The 21495-nt window shown below is 41.8% G+C and overlaps 1 protein-coding gene across 1 annotated transcript in view; it reads left to right on the top strand.

Annotated features, from left to right (window-relative positions):
• NYAP2 (neuronal tyrosine-phosphorylated phosphoinositide-3-kinase adaptor 2) overlaps window positions 1-21495 on the top strand; it is a 282824-nt gene that overhangs the window by 77748 nt on the left and 183581 nt on the right. Inside the window, exon 2 of the mRNA XM_033959657.1 lies at window positions 18197-18504. Within this exon, the coding sequence (XP_033815548.1) occupies window positions 18197-18504 (308 nt within the window). The remainder of the gene's footprint in view (window positions 1-18196; window positions 18505-21495) is intronic.

The following is a 21495-nucleotide window of genomic DNA, read 5'->3' on the forward strand; positions in this document are numbered from 1 at the left end:
GAGGGTAGATATGATAGAGACGTTTAAATACTTACATGGTGTAAATGCGCATGAGTTGAGTCTCTTTCATTTGAAAGGAAGCTCTGGAATGAGAGAGCATAGGATGAAGTTAAGAGGTGATAGGCTCAGGAGTAATCTAAGGAAATACTTTTTAAAGAAAGAGTGGTAGATGCATGGAACAGTCTCCTGGAGGAAGTGATGGAGACAGAGACTGTGTCTGAATTACAGAAAGCGTGGGATAGGCATATGGGATCTCTTAGAGAGAGGAAGAGATAGTGGTTACTGTGGATGGGCAGACTGGATGGGCCATTTGGCCTTTATCTGCCTTCATGTTTCTGTTTCAAGGCCATCCTGCATATTTCAAAGTCAAACAGAATGCCACAGGAAATACAAATACAAAAGGTTAACATTAATTCTGAGGCTGCTGTTCAAAGGTTTTATGCTTTTAAGACTTTAAGATCTTAAAATGATCTATTTAAAAAATTTACTCGGGCTGAGTTCCTAAATTTTTGTTCAAAATTTCACTTGGGGGTCATTATTCAAAGTGACTTAAACAGAGAAGAGAGGATCATGGCCATTAAAATCACTTGTGTGGGACTATCCAGGGATATTGAATAGCACTTAACTAGATAATATTATTGAAGATCCTTTCGAACCACCTATGCCAATGGCTAGTTTGTGGGCGATCTTTCTGGGGTGAAGTTGGGTGGAGCAAGCACTTAGGGCTTCTTTTACTAAGCTGCGATAGCAGTTTTAGCACGTGCTTAGCGCATGCAGAATTGTCACACGCACTAGATGCTAATATCAGCATTGAGCTAGCGTTAGTTTTAGCCACGTAGCGTGGTTTTAGCGCACGCTAATTTTCTGCGCGCACTAAAAACGCTAGTGCAACATAGTAAAAGAGGGGGTTAACTAGTTAGCAGCAATTTTTCAGTCTGTTAACCGGTTAAGTAACCACGTAAAGTTAGGACAACAAGCTGTCCTAACTTTATCAGTGCCCAATATAATACAACTGGGTAATTGAATAAATTGAATATTGTTCCAAAGGAAATGTAGCACAAACAGCAAAAAAGGAACAATAATAGTTATTAATACAGTTTCAAAAATGGCGTTTAGAATCCAAAAGTAGAGTAAAATAACTCAGCATAGGGAAAAACCCTTTTATAAACTTTCATAGAATCAATCATTGTACCATCTTGTTAGAATAAATGATTTTTAAATAACTTCATAGATTCATAAGTAATTCTTAAATCTCCATGATGTGAAAATAAAGTCCAAAGTCCAAAGTTTTGTGAAAAGCTAATATAAGTAAACAGATTTAGTTTCAATGTCTCTGCAGCGGTGACCCAGCGGGGTTCTGACGCGTTTCGCCGTCCTGGCTTCCTCAGAGAACCCGCTAATGCTGTGTGTGACCTTAAAAAATAAATCCTTCTTTAATAAGAAACAACAAGAAAGATACATAGTAACATTTTACAAAGAGAACTTTTAACAAAGAAAACTTTTAACCAAACACTCACAGACTTGTCAGTTGGGTACCTAATTCAAAAGGGAAAAGAAACTTCCTCGTGTTCTATGACATGAATGCTCTGCTGAGCACCCTGTGCTTATGAGGTGTGAGGCTGTCTATCATCTGTGAAGAAACGCCCACCATTCTACTTCACGGTTCAACCCAGCAGGGGTGACTGACTTCCAATGGTAAATCCATCTCTGCTCTCTTTTCCACAACCAAGCTTGGACATTTCCTCCTCTCTTTAGCTGAGCCACTTCTAGTACTATGAACTGAAGATCAGAAAGCTGATGTGAAGCAGTGTGCCAATGCTGCACTAATGGAGCCTTTAAATCGTTCCTCCTAATTTTGCTCAAATGTTCCGTAATCCGAACTTTGATACTTCTAGTGGTGTGGCCAATGTAAAGTAAATTACATGGGCATATAATCATATACACCACTTTCTGTGTATTGCAGTTTGTATGTTGTTGGAGGATATGCTTTTTAGGCAAAATAGGGTGATTGATGCATGTTGTAACTAACGCATGGGAGCAAATAGTGCAGTGTCCACACATAAAATGGCCTTTAAGATGTTGGGGAGTGCTAGTGTGGTGACTAATATATTGGGAAGTGGTGAGATGGTCACGTAGATTTCTGCCTCTAGAAAAAGCAAACATAGGGGGTTGGGCGAGACTTTTATGAACCTGGAGGATATGCCAATGAGATTTGATGATTTTTTTAATCCTAAACGCTTTGTATGAGTGAGGAAGTGTGCACACCATGCGGGCTTCTGCAGGAGATTGAGTTTGCTGAAGGAGGTAAGTTCTGTGTGCATATAGAGCTCTTTTATAGGCTTTCTTGATGGTAACATAAGGGTACCCCCTATCAGAAAAACGTTGCCACATGTCCATAGAGCGCGTCTTATACTCATCTTTATTGCTACACAAGCGTCTAAGTCTCAAAAACTGCCCTACAGGTAAGTTGTCTCTTAAATGGCGTGGGTGGTAACTGGCATAGTGCAACAAATTATTTCGATCGGTAGCTTTTCGGAAAATGGTAGTTTCAAAATGATCATGACATAAACTGATTTGAATATCAAGAAATGCAATCTGTGTGTATGAGTAAGAGGCTGTAAATTGTAAATGTACATTGCAAGCATTAAGCCATTGCAAAAAAGAATGAAAAGTCTCAAGAGTATTTGTCCATACTAAAAAAATGTCATCAATGTAACGCTTCCAAACATAAATATCAGTATAGTAACTGGAGGTGTAAATATGTGTTTCTTCAAAGCCAGTTACATACAAACAAGCTAAAGTGGGGGCCATAGTTGCACCCATTGCAGTGCCCTTGATCTGTAAGAAAAATTCCGTGTCAAACATAAAATAATTTTTCTGTAAAGCTATACTTGCAATAGTGACCAAAAACTCAACTCTAGCTGCTGACAAATTAGAGGTACTAAGATGTCTTCGGACGACCTCAATAGCACTAATCTGGGGAATATTGGTGTATAGAGAAGTGATGTCTAAGGTTACTAAAAGAGCCCCCTGTGGAACCGACTGGGATTCATGAAGCCAATTAAGCATGTAGGTAGTATCCCTAATATATGATTTAACTAACAGAACTTGCTCTTTAAGATGAAAGTCAACAAAATCAGACAGGGGTTCCAGCACGGAACCAATCCCTGATACTATAGGGCGCCCAGGAGGGGCAGTAAGGCTTTTGTGAATTTTAGGGACGAAGTAAATGACTGGAATAACTGGATAATTTTGATGGAGGAAACGATACTCTCCATCAGTGATAGTTCCACTTTCCAAAGCCTGCAATAAAACATGTTGGATAAGGTCCGATAATTCAGTTGTAGGGTCCATAGATAAAGGTTTGTAATAGTGGGAGTCACTTAATTGTCTACGAGCTTCCCTAACATAAGCCGTGGTGTCCTGCAGTACAATGCCTCCACCTTTATCCGCAGCTCGGATGGTAATACTAGTATCATGAGCAAGAGCTTGAACAGATTGCCTATGCAATCTGTTCAAGCTCTTGCTCATGATACTAGTATTACCATCCGAGCTGCGGATAAAGGTGGAGGCATTGTACTGCAGGACACCACGGCTTATGTTAGGGAAGCTCGTAGACAATTAAGTGACTCCCACTATTACAAACCTTTATCTATGGACCCTACAACTGTTCCTTTTTTGCTGTTTGTGCTAACTTTATCAGTGCCTGGTCAATTTCTGGTTCAGGGGACATACCCAAATATTCAATTCCAGAAGCCATGCATGCTACAGCATTGAATATCCAGGATTAATTCAACTCACAGCCAGACACATTTACCACCATGGGGTGAATATTCACCCTTAAATTCCAGAATTTAGGAACTTAAGAAAGAGGGTTGCAACAAGGATGGAATTAAGTATGGGGCCCTTTTACTAAAGTACATTAAAAGATGGGTTTAGTATGCTGCAATACAGGATTTTACTGCATGCAAAATCTAGATTTAACACAGAACTTAATAAGGGCATTCCCAGTATTTGACTATTCTAGCTATGCATAATGCTGGATATGCTGGAACCACAGTTGTTCACTGTGCTGCTAACAGCTTTACTGAACAGTCTTCACACATAGACTTTCACTAAAAACTCCTCAGGTTTTGTACTGAAAAGCAGAGACTCCCCATGGGCCAAGCACTACTGAGTTCACTGGAATAGATTGGCACTTCTCTGAGGATCTCCTTGTTTGGTTTTACTTCTCTGAGGATCTCCTTCAGTTAACCCTTACTTCTGTAACCTTCGTGTTATCAGTCAGACTCTATAGTTTTTGAACAACTTCCTTTCATCACTTGAAGTAAAGAATAAACACAATGTGATGATTTCAAGGCAGTCCAACTTTGTACAGAATCTTCTTACTCTACCAGCCCATCCTATTCAAAGGGAAGCTGGGAATGTGTCCACACACTTTGTGGAAAATAACACTGTGCTTCAAACTTAGATAAGAATCTAAGCTGTATTAGGCTAGTAGAAATAAAGGAAGGAAATCTGGTGAGAAGATAATGTTAGAACCAGGTTTTCATGCAGCTATGCGGTCTTACAAAATGGATGCTGTTCTCTCCCAGAACTAAAGAAGGGCAGGCTTAAAATCTCTGGTAGCAGCCTATGCTGCTTTAATGAGTGAGAAAAGTAGTTGAGGGGTATACTTATCAATGTAAAATATAGTTAAAATGTGTTATTTTACTGTTAATTCATGATATTTTAGAACTTCCATTTCTATGCAATGAGACTCATTGCTAATAACTAAGGTTAACAGTAAAATAAGCACATCTTCATGGTAGCCTTCAGGACCAACTGAGACGGAACTGTGCCCCATGTGACACACTCCCTCGAGCTACTATCTCACCAACTGCATCGCAGCCAAGCAGGGATGGCAACGAACAGGGTACAATGTTGGAGCCCCTGCTTCCCTTGTATCCCATGTATCCCATGATAGACCTGTTACTTCTGCCTTCAATGTTTGCCCTTATGGCACCTTCACAAACATTAATTTTCGTAAGCAATTTGTCATAAAAGGTTAGTAATAAATCATTCTTTTATTATCAGCTAGTATATCAGCTTTCTCTATAATATGTTGTATATCTTTCCCCTATTCTAACAGTAACCTTCCTCTTCAATGTGATGTAACCATTTACCCATGGTGTTGCATGGGCCTCTTATCTTGTAAATCACCTTGAGTCTGTATTGGATACGTGTGATTAAGAAATCCTGATTAGATTCAATTACATATATTACAGAACAAGAATCTGATCTTAAGCCTTGAACATGCACCTACAATGCACACAATTTAATTGAATAATAAGCTAATATGCTGATAATTGGCATTTTAACAAGCAATTATTGGTGCTAATCAATTACAAGTTATATGCATAAATTCAGGCATGGGATCTGCGCCTAAATTTTACACGTGTGTCAAAAAAGGGGATACCAAAATGAATGAGTCATGGGTGGTTTGGGGGCATTAATTTAAGTTATGCATATAATTATAGATTAAGAGCATCCATGCCTAAATTTAGGTTTTCCTTGATGCTAATGGCCATGCCTAAATTTATTTGCAGTTGCAAAGTATGAGCGCTATTCTATAAACCACGCCATAATTTTAAGTTCAGTTTATAGAATAGCACTTTTTTCTATGCTAATTTGTTTGGTCACCATATATACAAGTAGAATTTAATCCTTAGAAGGGAATTATCAACTTGGGCTACCACTAAGATATGTTATTTTACTATTAACCCTGGTTGCCTGGTTATCTTCAAGTGGATATCCATTTATCTGACTTTGACTTTGTTCTAAGCATAGATAGGCAACCCCAGGTCCCCGTGGATAGCAATGCTCTAGGGCACAGGTGTCAAAGTCGGTCCTCGAGGGCCAGAATCCAGTCGGGTTTTCAGGATTTCCCCAATGAATCTGCATGAGATCTATTTGCATGCACTGCTTTCAATGCATATTCTTTGGGGAAATCCAGAAAACCCGACTGGATTCCGGCCCTCGAGGAGGGACTTTGACACCCCTGCTCTAGGGTAGTCATGCTGTTTCTAATGAATATGCGCACCGATTCAGTTGTCTGCAAATCTATCCTGTAAATATTCATTAACAATAGCCTGAAAACCCAAGAAGGACTGGAAGTTTCCAACCTCTGATCATAACTTATAAATAATTCATGAATCAGTGTTTAGAGCTACAGCCTTGGTACCTTGAGGTTGTGGATTCAAATCCCGCACTGCTCCTTGTGACCCTGGGCAAGTCACTTAATCTCCATTGCCCCAGGTACATTAGATAGAGTAGGAGCCCGCCGGGACAGTTGGAGAATGATGCTTGAGTACCTGAATAATTTGTAATCTGCTTAGCATTGTAGGCTATGTGGATTATAAATTATTATTTTTTTAACCTACTGGAATTCTGCTATGAATCATTTTTAAGAAATCTTGTACCTATAGCTGTATTACTGCATTTATGTCGGTAGGGCTGGTTGCCTATAAATATCCACCCTGCTTGAATTAAAATGCAAGTATGCACATCTAAGTTGCTTGAAACAGGTAAATATTATGGAAAATATTACTTGTGGATGTGACAAATGCATTGTTTAAGCCAGGGGTGTCCAACCTGCGACCCAAGGGCCGCATGTGGCCCCGTGAAGTATTTTGTGCGGCCCGGTCGAGGGTGATGCAGTGTTTTCCTCTGCTGCCCCTGGGTGTTTACTGTCTTGTCAGCTCCTTCCTCTGTCATGATGCAGTGTTTGCGCATTTGTACAGCCCCAGAAACATTTTTTTTCGGCCAATGCGGTCCAGGAAAGCTACAAGGTTGGACACCCCTGGTTTAAGCCATTGTTTGACTGAACTTAGAATTTTGGGTGTATGTGCAGGTGGCAAAAACAGACTAATATAACAATCACAGCTATATCAATAAATGCATTTTGGGGGATTGACCAAAGGCCTCTTACACAGAAAAAGGATATTTTCCAAAGTTATAGTTTATAGCATAACATATCATTTTAAGGAATACAAATATGTTGTATTTTGCATCAGCCTATATTTAATTGAAATAAGATCATTGTCACAACAATGGAAGCCCACATAAGTTTGAAGTCATTGAAGGAAAAAAATAATCAGACTCTTCATTTCCATATATATTATGAAAGTACATTTCATTCTGCAGAATTGATTTAATCTGACTTTGAAATGAGATAATATTGTTGGCTCTATCAGACCAGTGAAAAGCACAAGCTCTCTTGTCAGAAGTAATGGAGAAGGATCATCTACACAATCATTTCCACTAGGTGCCTCTTCATTCTTGTATTCTGCGCAATCCTCATAAATCTACCTCAGTCTGTCAAGCTATAGTGGATATATTAACATCAGGCAACACTTGTACTTTCAAAGAGTAGGAGTGCATAAATAAAGGGAAAGATGTGAGGAACTAGAAAAAAAGAAACATAGGGGCCCTTTTTCAAAACCAAAGTAAAATTTGCAGTTAGTATGGCTTAATATGAGATTTTACAGCGGGGCAGCTGCAAATGTATATTGAGAGCAGCAGGTTGCCATACTGGGACAGATCGAATGAATCAAGCCCATCATCCTGTTTCCAACAGTGGCCAACCAAGGTCACAAGTATCTGGCAGGATCCCAAAAGAATAAAACAGATTTTCCTAGAAATAAGCAATGGATTTTCCCAAGTCCATCTTAATAATGGCTTAAGGACTTGTGTTTTAGGAAATTATCTAAACCTTTTTTAAATCCTGCTAAGCTAATTACTTTCACCGCAATCTCTGGCAACAAATTGCAGAGCATAATTGCAAGTTGAGTGAAGAAATGTTTTCTCTGGTTTGTTTTAAATCTAATACTTAGTAGCTTCACTGCATGTCCCCTAGTCCTAATATTTTTGGAAAGAGTAAACAAGTGATTCACATCTACCCTTTCTACTTATTCAATATTTTATAGACCTCCCTCTATCATACTGTATCTCCCCTGAGCTGTCTCTTCTCCAAGCTGAAGAACTCTAGTTCCTTTAGCCTTTCCTCATAGGGAAGTTATCCCATCCTCTTTATCATTTTTGTCACCCATCTCTGTACCTCTGAAACTTTGCCTACAAGAGGGAAAGAGATTGGGACTTGTATACCGCCTTTTTGTAGTTACACAACCACGCTCAAAGTGGTTTACATATTTTTACAGGGTAGACCCTATGACTGAGAAGGGTAGTGAGAAAACGCCAGTGCCTAGAGCTAGGCAGGGGAAAATACTGTCCCAAAAGGGAAGAACACTACCAACACCTCAACCCAGAACTAGAACCAGTCAGGGAAGGTTTAGTCATGAGCAGGAAAATACCTATTTGTTTTCTCCTGAATTAAAGAAGGGGGAATAATATGCAGGTGGAACTAATAGGGCTGAGAATAGTGTTCCTAGGTGGAATGTTTACAAGACAACTCACAACATTCATGGGGGACCCAATTCAAGATGACACCAAGAACATTCTAGTCTCCACTTTAGCCAGCAACATGCAATACCTGCAGCTCATTATCCTGAGGCTTATAAGGGCCAGCAGCAGTGCTCAGAGAGGAGGCAGCCACTGAACCAACCCACACTAGAGAAGAAACATTGTAGTGAAGGAAGACTAGTTCCCAAAACAGCATACCTCAACAAAATACACAGGTCAGATCTAACCAGCTTCTGAGAATGTAGAGTATTTAGACCCTGAAGAAGTCATGGACTTTAATGATGAAATACTGAAACTGACCTGCAGGACATGGAAACTGAGTGTGTTTAAATTGAGGTCATACTGGGACTTTGCCAAATAGCAAGCTTAGAAGTTAAAATGGTTTGCTAGTTTGTTGGGGAAGTAAAAGGGCTGGCTGCCCCAGTAAACTCAAGTCTTGAAAGTTTTTTGTAAAGCCTTAATGCCTTGGGAAGGTTCTTGCAAGCTTCTTTTGAAAGAATCTATGTTCTTCTAGGATGTGGCAGTTTGCATTGCCCTGGCAGTAGTCTTTTTGGGATATTTTTTCCTTTTCGTTTTTCTTTTAGACTGGATTGTGGGTCCTGTGGGGAGGGACCATAACCAATGGTCACTGTGGGAAGAGGTCCCTTCTGTCCTGAGCTCTGCAGTCAGAAGAGCTCAGAGGCAAGATCCAGTCTGACGCTGCCAGTAATAATTTTGATTAAGAAATTGAATAAGAAACTGTATGAAAACAATTTTTGAATCCAGTTGAATATAGCACTGGGAATAGTAAGGAGTACCTGATGTCAGAAGTTTGAATGGACCAGGAGGGATACGGGCCCAGTGAGGCCATTTTGGACTATGTCTTTGAAAGCCAAGTTTTCTTTTGAACTATGAATGTTATTTTGGGTTTTTTTGAAAATTGAAGTTCCAGATGGAATAAAGTACTTAAGTTGGAACCGATCCAGGTGTTTTTATTACTTGATCTACCACTCCAATTGGGAACTGATTAACCGCTCGGTCAGCGCCGTGTGCTCTGGGCTCTCTCAGCCATACCCACTTGGGTCTGGCCCGGCCTGGTGACGCACAGTGACAATATATACACATTGCTACTGTAATATTTTGTTTACTACTGTGTTTCTACTAACCATAAAATCAATGCACATATCTCACAGAAATAATTATATTACTGTTTGCTGCAAACACAATCTGATCAACAGCATTCAGTGACCCATATCTGCCTGACAATAATTAATTGAAGAATGCAGTTTATCAGAAATGATGATAGTGTAGAAAATGTTATCGCTCTACAAAGGCTGAATTAAATCCTCAATAACTAATGCTCAGTGACCGAATACAGCTACAGGAGCATAGTGCCTTCTCTTTGATAACTGTGACAATTACGCATTTGGAAGAAGATTTAGGGTTGAGAAACAACCACCTTTAATCTTCTTTTCTTTTTTTAATTCAGATTATTTGTATTGTTATTCATATCCGTAATCTGAGACAGTTCAAAATTTTCATAAGTAGTGCAGAGGTCCTTTTTACTAAAGTGCATAAAATTTTGCATTTATTGCGCCTTAACATAAGAAATTAATGTGCAGTTAAATGCACATTCTAATTTAGGCATCTATTAGGGAGTATGACCAGCATTTCTTTTGCGAATTATGTGTTAAAATGTCCGTAACCTACAGTACCCTGGTTGCAGTCATGGCAGGATTAATTCATTGAGGGCCCCAAGGCACACAAGTACAATGGGCCCCCTGCCCCACCCACTCCGCCCCTATTTATTTATCCATTTTCTTATTTACTTCTTTATTTCCACTTAATTTCTTTTGTTTTCTTTTATTTTAAAATTCAAAACAAACAACAAAGATTACCGTTCCAGTGTACAGTTTTTCTTATATGCAACCTCTAAACATTTCTGAAAAAAATCTCCCCTTCCTTCATAGAGGAAGAGATCTTCAGCTGGCAGGGCTTTGGGAAGTCCACCAACTTATATTTTGCATATGGGTAGGAGGCATGGGGCAAGAAAATTTAGTGCCTGTCATTTTATTGGACGAATACATTTCTCACTTAGCTTTCAGAGGTTAAAACCTATTTCTTCAGGTCAGTAAACTATACTGCTATTATAGTATCCCTGCCCTGACCTAAGGAAAGGAGTTATAGTCTCTGAATTAGTAAAAAAATGTATTAAAATTGGTCCAATAAACAGGATCACCTTATTTCCATTTTCTATTAATTGAAGTTTCAAGTTTATTGGTTTCTTGATATACCGTCTATCATATATATATCAAACGGTTTACAATAAAATGCTTTATATAAATAAAAACAGTATTATAAAAAATTAAAAAGGATTTTATAAACAGTACATAAATAACTAACATGACACCAAGAGGATAAGGGGGCAGGAAGTACATCGTAACATCAAGATAAAAATTAAAATGGGAGAGAGAGGGGAAACACAGTAGGTTAGGGGGGAAAAAAGTAAGCCTCATAAGAGTTGATGACTCTCACTTGTTGAATGCATCCTTGAAAAGGAACATTTTGAGTTTGGTTTTAAATTTTATCAGGGAGGATTCTAGTCCGAGGTCTTGAGGCATAGCGTTCCATAGTAAGGGAGCCATGACAGAAAAGACCAGCGATGGGCTGGGCCTTCAAATTGTGAAAAGAACAAAGACTGCCAAGGATTGCCTGAAGAGAAAGAAGTGGGCCCAGAAGGAGCAGCAGTGTCGCTGGGCAGAGTGGTCCCGGAGCAGATGAGGTGGTCTGCAACAAAGACTGTGGAGAATCCAGGTGTGAAAGGAGGCAGCTCCTGAATGGAATATGGACAGTCCAGTCCAAAAATTGCAAGGCTATTGGCATTACAGGTCCCAATGGCTGCTGTGCTTATTGTGTCCTGTTCACTTGAGTATGCATGAGGAATGGAGGTGACATATGGTGTTGTGGTCCTGGAGATTCCTAATAGTGACTAAGGTCCTAGTTGCTCTGGGAACGTCTTACCCTCTACCCTTGGGGCAGGTGTTCACCCTATTGAGCAATTATCAATACAACTACAATAATACTTTATCCTAAAGCAAAAAGAAATAAATAAAACAAATATAAATTTTTTTCTACCTTTGTTGTCTGGTTTCAGCTTTCCTCATCTTCTCATCTTTCTCTTCCTTCCATCCACTGTCTACCCTCTCTCTGCCTCTTCCATATGCTCCCTTTCTATGCCTCTTCCAGAAATTGTCTGCCTCTCCCTTCCATCTATTCCTCCCCCCCCCCTCCCATTGGTGTGGCATCCATCTTCTTCCCTTTCCTCCTCCAATGATCTGGCATCACTCTCCTCTCCTTCCCTCTCCCACTCCCCCATGGTCTGGAATTTCACTCTCTCCTCTTCCTTCCCCCCCACTTCTATCAGCATCTGCCCCCTTTCTTTCCCTCCAACCCAATTTCATCCAGTATCCTTCCCCCTTATCTCTCTCTCCTTTCCCTTCCCCACTTCCATCAGCATTTGCACCCTTTCTCTCCCTCCATCACCCTTCTTTGCTCTTCTCTCTTTCCCTCCAAACTAACTAATGCCGTGAAGCAAGATCCTGCGATGACTTCAGCTGCCGGCTCTGCTCATAAAGTAAGTGATGTCGGAAGGGGTGGACTGGCAGATGCGGGGAGTTGCTGCAAGGTCCCATGATGACCGCATCTGCTGGTCCACCCTTCCAATATCTCTTACTTCTTCCCTGAGCTGAGCCGGCAGATGCAGTCATCGTGGGATCTTACAGCAACTCCCCGCGTCTGCCGGACCACCCCCTCCATGACGTCACTTATTCCGGATGCACTGCCGTCGATGCCGGGGGTGTTTTTGATCTCCTGGGGGGGCGTGCCAACGTTGTTGATTTCCCCTGGGGAGGAGGCCAGGCCTAGGCCCAGCACTGCTGATCTTTCCCGGGGAGCCCACGTTGCCGAAGAAAAAAAAAAACGAGTCCTCTGTTTCTTCAGTCGGCCTCCCTGATAACTTTGGGCCCTAGCCACGTGCCTACTGGGCCTACCCATTAATACGACCCTGATTGCAGTTAGTGCAGGTGCCTAAGGACTAAGGCACTAAGGACCAGATTCTATAAAAGATGCTTAAAGGTAGGTATCTAGATTGGTGTACCTAGCTGATCGAGGTGCCTAATTTAGGGCCTCTTTTATCAAGTCACGGTAGCGAGTCCCATGCAGCAAATGCACAGAAGCCCATTCGATCCGTATGGGCTTTGGTGCATTTACCGCACGGGCCTGAACTATTTGGCTTGCTAAAAGAGGTCCTTAATTATTTAAAAAGCTTAATCAGCATCAATGATGAGCAATAAGTAGCTCATAATTGGCTTAAATTAAAATTAATTAAGTGGTAGGCACCTATCTCAGTAGGTCCTTAGTGCAAGGTTTCTACCAGAAAATAGGTATGGTTGGGGTGAATCGTGGGCATGTTTTGCATGTAGGTGTCTAAAGTGGACTTAGCTGGTGGTATTTAGGTTAAGAAAACTCTGGCATAAATAGGGTGTGGCTAAGATTCAGTCACCTATACGTGCCTAAGCCCATTTTAGGCGCAGCTAGACGCAAATCTATAAATGTTGTCTAACGTAAGATTGACATGGGCTATATGCCCCATTCCTTGGCATCTATGTATTAGGTGCTGTTTATAGAATCAGGACCTAAGGGCTGGATTCAATAAATAGTGCCCAAAATCAGGCATCAAAAAGATCCACTGTCTTGTTCTAGACAAATATCAACTCCTGCACAGGTGCTAAGAAACATGATTGTACTGATATTTTAAATTGCAGAGTTGTGGCAAATAACTGTCTTTTTCCTGCATTTGATTTTTTTTTTTCCAAAACCTCTGTTTTTCTATTCTTTATTTCAGTCTTAATAATTTATGGTAGCAATTATCCTGAAAAAAAAAAGTCTATGTGAGAGTAGCTTCAGTATGGAAAAAGAATATTCTCTTGCATCAAGGCTGTGTAATCTCCTTGGCTCTATTAAGGGGGAAGTTATCATGGTGTAATCAAATTTGGAATTTTATCACCGTTACTGAGGGAGTCAGCAAGGGGCAGTAGCTCAGTCCACAGGCAACTGGCTCCTGTGTGGAGTAGAACGGGTACAAGTGGATCGGTTTTTCACTCTGTCAAAAATTACAAAGACTAGGGGACACTCAATGAAGTTACAGGGAAATACTCTTAAAACCAATAGGAGGAAATTTTTTTTCTCTCAGAGAATACTTAAGCTCTGGAACATGTTTTCAGAGGATGTGGTAAGAGCGGATAGCGTAGCTGGTTTTAAGAAAGGTTTGGACAAGTTCCTGGAGGAAAAGTCCATAGTTTGTTATTGAGAAAGACATGGGGGAAGCCACTGCTTTCATGGAATGTTCCTACTTTTTGGGGTTCCGGAATCTTTTGTAACTCTTTAGGATTCTGAATGGAATGTTGCTACTCTTTGGGTTTTGGCCAGGTACTAGGGACCTGGATTGGCCATCGTGAGAACAGGCTACTGGGCATGATGGACCGTTGGTTTGACCCAGTAAGGCTATTCTTATGTTCTTATGGCTCCTGTGGTTCATTCATAATGTGGTAAACAACATTATGCTACTATCCCAAGAGCACCGGGCTGCAAAGCTGTGGCCCAATGCTTTCACATTGCATCTTAAAATGGGTAGGCAAAATAACCATAAAATGACCTCTAAGCCCTTCAACACAAACTTACTCCTGTTATCCCCCCCAACTCCCCCATGTTTACATACCCCCCTCCTTGAAGCTTTGCTCCCACCAGAACACCTCTAACTCCTAAGTAAAGGTTTCCTCCATTCACTCTGGCTTCCTACCCTCCTGAAGGCTCCCTGGGCCTATCTTCCAGTATCCCAGATGTCTAATGGTGTCAAACAGGAGTAATCCCCAGTCACTCATGCCCTTGGCACTGACAGATTCAAAATGGCACCAGCTACCTACTGTACTACTGCTAGGAGTCTGGTTTCCATATAAGGATGCTGCTGAATAAATGCTTTAAATTAGCATGCTATGTTTCAAGTTTGATTAAATCGCAATTTCATATTTCAAAACGATGTACAGTATTAAATAGGGAAAACAGACTGCATTTATTACAATAAGATGTGGACAAAACAGACAAGTGCAAAAAGGGGAAATGGGTGGAACTACAAATTGAAAAGAGAGACGAAGGTTAAAACAGTACAAGCAGGCCCTACAACAGCAGCAGCTGCAAATAGTTTTCAAACATTCAGCACAGGGCCCGTAAACCCTTGCACTCTAGATAGGCCCTACATATGATGCTCCATCCCCTCCTTGAATATGCAAGGAGAGGATGTTGAGAGAAGCAGGACCAGTGGGCATGGGAGGAGGAGCAGAGCAACTGTCTATCCTAACCCTCTTCCCCAATCCAACCTAGCACAAAGTCAACACAAAATGAGAAAAAGCTGTCAGAGGACCTCCTGACATCTACCCCTGAAATCGACAGGAAGAATGCCCACTCCCTCCTGCTTAACACCTTTGATCCCATGATACCCCACCCCTGAAATCATCAGAAAGATGCCCACTCCCTCCTGCCTAACACCCTTAAACTCCTGACACCCACCCTCAAAATTGACGGAAGGGATGCCCACTCCCTTCTGCCTAACACCCTCAATCCCCCAACACCCCACTCCCAAAATAGGCAGAAGGGATGCCCACTCCCTACGATTCTTTAAACAATGCCTAAGCATTATTGACATGCAACCAGCACTGTTTTTTTTGTAGGCATTTGCCGATTTAGGTGCCATTTACAGCCTGCAGCAAAGGCATTTGTGAGATACAAGCATTATCCAAATCCTACCATGACCCTCAAGTATAGATTTCCTAATGCTGGGAGGCACAAAAAATCCCATAAAACTGAATAAGAATATGATACCAGTTCCGTAAATGTAAGACCACCAAATGTTTATTTCCCTAACAAACTGGACAAATTCTCTTTCTATTTATGTTTCTTTGTAGTAGATTGCCATGAGGATTATACTAAAAGCCTATGATCAAAGGATCACCTTCGTAATCCTTTGTAAAATCCTAGCTGTGCCTCCAGAGGCACAACCCAGGGATGGCGATTATGTTTTTACATTTACATCAGCCCTCAGAGTCAGTTAGAATAAGTATGATCATTTCTCATACTCCAAAACCACATTATTCCCTCTTTTTCTCATTTTGTGCTGACTTTGTGCTAGGTTGGATTGGGGAAGAGGGTTAGGATCGATAGACCAGTGGTTCCCAACCCTGTCCCGGAGGACCACCAGGCCAGTCGGGTTTTCAGGATAGCCCTAATGAATATGCATGAGAGAGATCTGCAGCTAATGGAGGTGCCAGGCATGTCGATCTGCTCCATACATATTCATTAGGGCTATCCTGAAAACCCGACTGGCCTGGTGGTCCTCTGGGACAGGGTTGAGAACCACTGGGATAGACAGTTGCTCTGCTCCTCCTCCCATTCTCACTGATCCTGCTTCTCCCAGCATCCTCTCTGTGCATATTCGAGGAGGAGATTAAGCACCATATGTAGGGCCTATCTAGAATGCAAGGGTTTACAGGCCCCAGGCTGAATATTTGAAAACTATTTGCTGATGCTGTTGTTGGGCCTGCTTGTACTGAGGCATGGCAGTGATAGCAGCACTCTGGTACTTATGTGAAGCTGGTGCCAGAGGCAGTTTCCTAAATTCTGAGCCTGACATTGTTGAAGCACAAGGCCTGACTAAATTAGATTCTGTATAAACATATTACAGCTTACAACACAGATTTTTTTTTTTTTTTTACCTCAGCTCTTAGGAGGAACTGAGAGAAAATGAATGGAATCTGTATAGATTTCTGACTTCTAATTTTATTTGAATTATTTATTTAGGGGGGGGGGGTGGAACCCCTGATGTATCTCTTGAGTGCAGAGATTCAAGTGATTACTATAACAGATTCAAAACCTGCATCTTTACTTTACAGACCTTATAGAGAGCTTTGTTCAGCAATAATATCTCAGTTGGTAGATGTGGCTCTCGTTTAGTCCAGTTATGCATTTTCCTGGCCTATTGTACTTTGTGGCAAACTTGAAAGCTTAAGTGGGAGACCACATGAAAACACTAAGGGCCTGATTCTGTATAGGACGCCGGTCTCGGTGGCCGCCTAAGAAGCGACTGAAAATTGGGTACAGGTATTCTATGCAAAATCACATTTACCTGAAAGGACAGATGCCTTACCCCCCTCCACCCCCACCCGATTCCCTAACCGGCGCCCATGTCAACAGGCACCAGTTAGAGAATCGCATCTGCCTGATTGCAAAGATAGGTGGCTGAGCCATCAGCCTTGACATCAGCTAATCACAGCACGGGAATCCCCAGTCAGCTGAACCAGCAGGGCTCCCTGAAACTGCAGCTTCGGGGAGTCCTGCCAGCTCAGCTGATTGGGGAAAAATGCCCCTGCTGCAATCAGCTGAGCTGACAGTGACAGAGGACCTCCTGCCACCCACCCCTGAAATTGGCAGGAGGGATGCCCACTCCCGCCGCCAGGCCCTCTCGATCCCCTGACACCCCACATTGAACCCCCTGAAACCCCAACACTGAAGCACATAGGAATTAAATGAGCTTTGTTTATTTGCCGCAGAGGAATCAATACCATGGCTTTGTAAAAGGCACCCTTAATGGATTAATTTTATAAGTGCTTGACTGCATAAAAACTACCCTGTAAAGCAGTGCTTCTCACCTCATTTCTTGGGGCATGCCAAGTCGGTTAGGTTTTCAGGATATCCATAAGGAATATGCATGACAGAGATATGCATACAGAGAAGGCAGTGCATGCAAATCTATCTCATAGATATCGAATATCATGACTGACTGGTTATACCCTAAGGACTGGGTTGAAAACCTGACTGACTGGTTATGCCCTATGGCAGGGATCGGCAACCTGCTGCTCACAAGCCACATGTGGCTTTTCTGCCATGTGGCTGTAGCTCTCCAGTTCCTGACCCTTTAACCACCCTCCCAACCCCACGATTTGCCTCTGCCAGGCAAACTGAGGTATCTGGTTGTCCAGTGTGGGGGGGGGGGGGGACGGTCTTTGTGGCAGGAGCATGGCCCTCTCTCTCTTGCCTACTCACAACTGCTTTCTAAAATGGCTGCCACAATCTCTCATAGCAGCTCACTGCACTATGGGAAATGCTGCAAGCAGCTGTGAAAGGTCAAAGCAGCCATTTTAGAAGGCAGCATAGTGGAAGCAAGAGTGAAAGGGCCGCTGTACTGCCACAAAGAACCATGCTGGACCACCAGGTACCGGGGGGAGAGATCGTGGAGTTGGGAGAGAGATTAAAGTTTTGGAGCCCATAGAGAGGAGCAAACCTTGGCTATGGGTTGGGGAGAGAGGGCCGGGCAGGGGAGGGTGGGAGGGAAGAGAGGTGCAGAGACCTGCAAGGGGTTGGAGGGAAGAAAGAGGGGAAAGAAGTTAGACCTTGGGGAGGGAAGAGAGAGTGAAAGACCTGGAATATCTCTAACTTCCTTCTCTACCCATTGGGTCAAATTTTTAGGATAAATTGGCTCTTTGCTTTAAAAAGGTTGCCATCCCCTGCCCTAAGGACCAGATTGAGAAGCACTGCTGTGAAGTATATTTTTGTAAAATTAGCAAGTGCACATTCAAAGTTCATGCTGTTCGTTTTGCAACATTGCTGCATGCATCCTGGCAAATAAAGTTTTTTCTTCTCTTCTTTACAGTATAGGTGGAGAAGGAGTGAGAGGACACGAAGGAAATTATAAGGGCAAGCATTTCCGTATGGGCTTTATGACAATGCCTGCTCCTCAGGACAGACTGCCACACCTTTGCTCCAGTGGGTTTTCTGTGAGGTCCCAGTCGCTTCATTCTGTGGGGGGCGCAGAGGATGATGACGGCAGTGGCAACTGTGCCCGCAAACAACCACCACCAAAGCCTAAGCGAGATCCTAACACAAAACTGAGCATTTCATCTGAAACTGTCAATGGCAGCACGCTTGGCAAGAGTGGGAAGCTCCCAGAGAGGACTGATGGTAATCATATCATTCTGGTTTGAACTAGAGAAACATGGTATGAAAAGTTTTAAGTGTTACTAAATTAGGTTTGGCTTGATTCAGAATTTCAGGTATAAAAGGAATAATTTTATAAAGCTTTTCCCACATATGAAACAGTGTCTATAAAAAAGAATAACGCTCTTATAAAACTAACCCCCTCCTTTACTAATGCGTAGAGTGGGTTTTAACACCGGCAGCAGTGGTAACTGCTCCGACGCTCATTATGAGTGTCAGAGCAGTTACTGCCGCTGCCGGGGCTAAAACCTACACTACACGTTAGTAAAGGAGGGGGAAAGTTTGGATGCACAAAAAATAGGCATATGCCTACTTTACATAGACCATATGTAGGTGTTCCTGTGGTGGACAGACATTTCATCATCTGAGAGTCCAATCACTGAGACACTGATTACAGAACCAGTTCATCACATGAACCGTCATGTGACACTTCATAAATCTACATATTCAAACTAAATGTATTCAAATTATATGCATGGAAAACCTGTTGGAAATGGGGGAAGGGCATGCTAGCAGACATCCATGTTCTTTTGCTCTTAAATATGATTTTCACTAAAACATTTTTCACATAAAACTTTCAAAGGGCTCACGTTTAGGCACAAAAGTATAGTGTTTTCATCGGCTTAATCTGTCAAATCATTACGTGACAAGAAATCAGAAAAAGGGTCTCAAAACATCATGCCCATCATCTGGAGGAACATACTATAGAAACAAAGGGCAAATCGATGACTGATGAAAACTGATGACTATAATCGTCACACAACGTAACTGTAAATACTTCAACTCAAAATCCTTCAGCATGGACTATAGATTACTGTTTGCATAATCAAATTTCTCACTAGATATAATGAGCTATACAAGGTGGGTACATAAGAATTACCACTGCTGGGTCAGACCAGTGGTCCATCATGCCCAGCAGTCCGCTCACAAGGCAGCCCTCTGGTCAAACATCAGAGCCCTAACTGAGACTAGCCCTACCTGAGCACGTTCTGGTTCAGCAGGAACTTGTCTAACTTCGTCTTGAATTCCTGGAGGGTGTTCTCCCCTATGACAGACTCCGGAAGAGCGTTTCAGTTTTCTACCACTCTCTGGGTGAAGAAGAACTTCCTTATGTTGGCACGGAATCTATCCCCTTTCAACTTTAGAGAGTGCCTTCTCGATCTTCCTACCTTGGAAAGGGTGAACAATCTGTCCTTATCTACCAAGTCTATTCCCTTCAGTACCTTGAATGTTTCGATCATGTCCCCTCTCAATCTCCTCTGTTCGAGGGAGAAGAGGCCCAGTTTCTCTAATCTTTCGCTGTACGGCAACTCCTCCAGCCCTTTATAAGATCTCTTATAAATTATGTTATTTCTGATCCCCAGCCTGAGACTGTGGCTTTAATCATGTGCACACCACCTACCCTCATATGTACCTACAAATACTCATATATATTTGTAAATACTAAAAAGCTGTATCTCCATTCCACTTGGTGCTACATACACAATATCAATTAATGCACTCATATATACCAGAGAATACTAACTCCCTCTTTTACAAAGGTGCGCTAAGCCTTCTAGCGCGCTAAACATGCACTAAACGCTAACGTGTGCATGTTATCCTATGGACACATTGTCGGTTAGCACTTGGGTTGATTTAGTGTGCACTAAATACACGCTAAAACGCTTAGCACGCCTTTGTAAAAGAGAGCCTAACTGTCAGTATCAGAATATATCTGTGATCTACTACTTGATATAACTTCAGCACAAATTCAAAAACACAGTATCAACAGTTGTCTTGAATCTAAAAGCCACAAAACAATCTCGGCAAGAATTATCTCAAATGGCCACAACCACTTCCAGCACTGGAAGACATGAAAGAATTTCTGATGTCCTCCCTCATCTGAGCATTTCAATCAATGTGATCTTCCTCAGGGGAATACTATCTGCATTGCCCAGCTGAAAAAAACATACAAACCTTTACAATGATATTGATAACAACATCATTCCTCATATATTGCTAGTGCCTCTAATAAATACTTAATGGTAAACTGAAGAAAAATACAATTAATACCCAAACAGCAAACACACATATGCTCATTGAGCAGGAGTACATAGAAATATAGAAACATGATGGCAGATAAAGGACAAATGGCCCATCCAGTCTGGCCATCTACATTATCTCTTCCTTTAAGAGATTCCACATGCCTGTCAAAGGCTTTCTTGAATTCAGACACAGTCTCTGTCTCCACCACCTCTTCCAGGAGATTGTTCCATGCATCTACCACCCTTTCTGTAAAAAAAAAAAGTATTTCCCTAGATTACTCCTGAGCCTGTCACCTCAACTTCATCCTATGCCCTCTCATTCCAGAGCTTCCTTTCAAATGAAAGAGACTCGAGTCATGCACATTTACATCATGTAAATATTTAAACATCTCTATCATATATCCCCTCTTCTGCCTTTCCTCCAAAGTATACAGATTGAGATCTTTAAGTCTGTCCCCATACGCCTTATGACAAAGACCACACACTATTTTAGTAGCCTTCCTCTGGACCGACTCCATCCTTTTTATATCTTTTTGAAGGTGTGGCCTCCAGAATTGTACACAATATTCTAAATGAGGTTGCACCAGAGTCTTATACAGGGGCATAAATACTTCCTTTTCCTACTGGCCATACCTCTCCCTATGTACCCTAGCACATCCTTCTAGCTTTTGCCGTCACCTTTTCAACCTGTTTGGCCACCTTAAGATCATCACATACAATCACCCCGAAGTCCTGCTCTTCTATCGCACACATAAGTTCTTCAGCCCCTAAAATGTACCATTCCCATGGATTTTTGCAGCCCAAATGCATGACCTAACGGCCACCTTTTTAATGCACTATCCAAGCCGGCAAGATTGAACTTTGGGCTCTTTTTACAAAGCTGCGCCAAGTGTTTTAACGCATGCTAACCATGCGTTAAATGCATAGCACA

The sequence above is a fragment of the Geotrypetes seraphini genome, chromosome 9 (assembly GCF_902459505.1).
Source record: "Geotrypetes seraphini chromosome 9, aGeoSer1.1, whole genome shotgun sequence".
In the NCBI taxonomy this organism is placed as follows: Eukaryota; Metazoa; Chordata; class Amphibia; order Gymnophiona; family Dermophiidae; genus Geotrypetes; species Geotrypetes seraphini.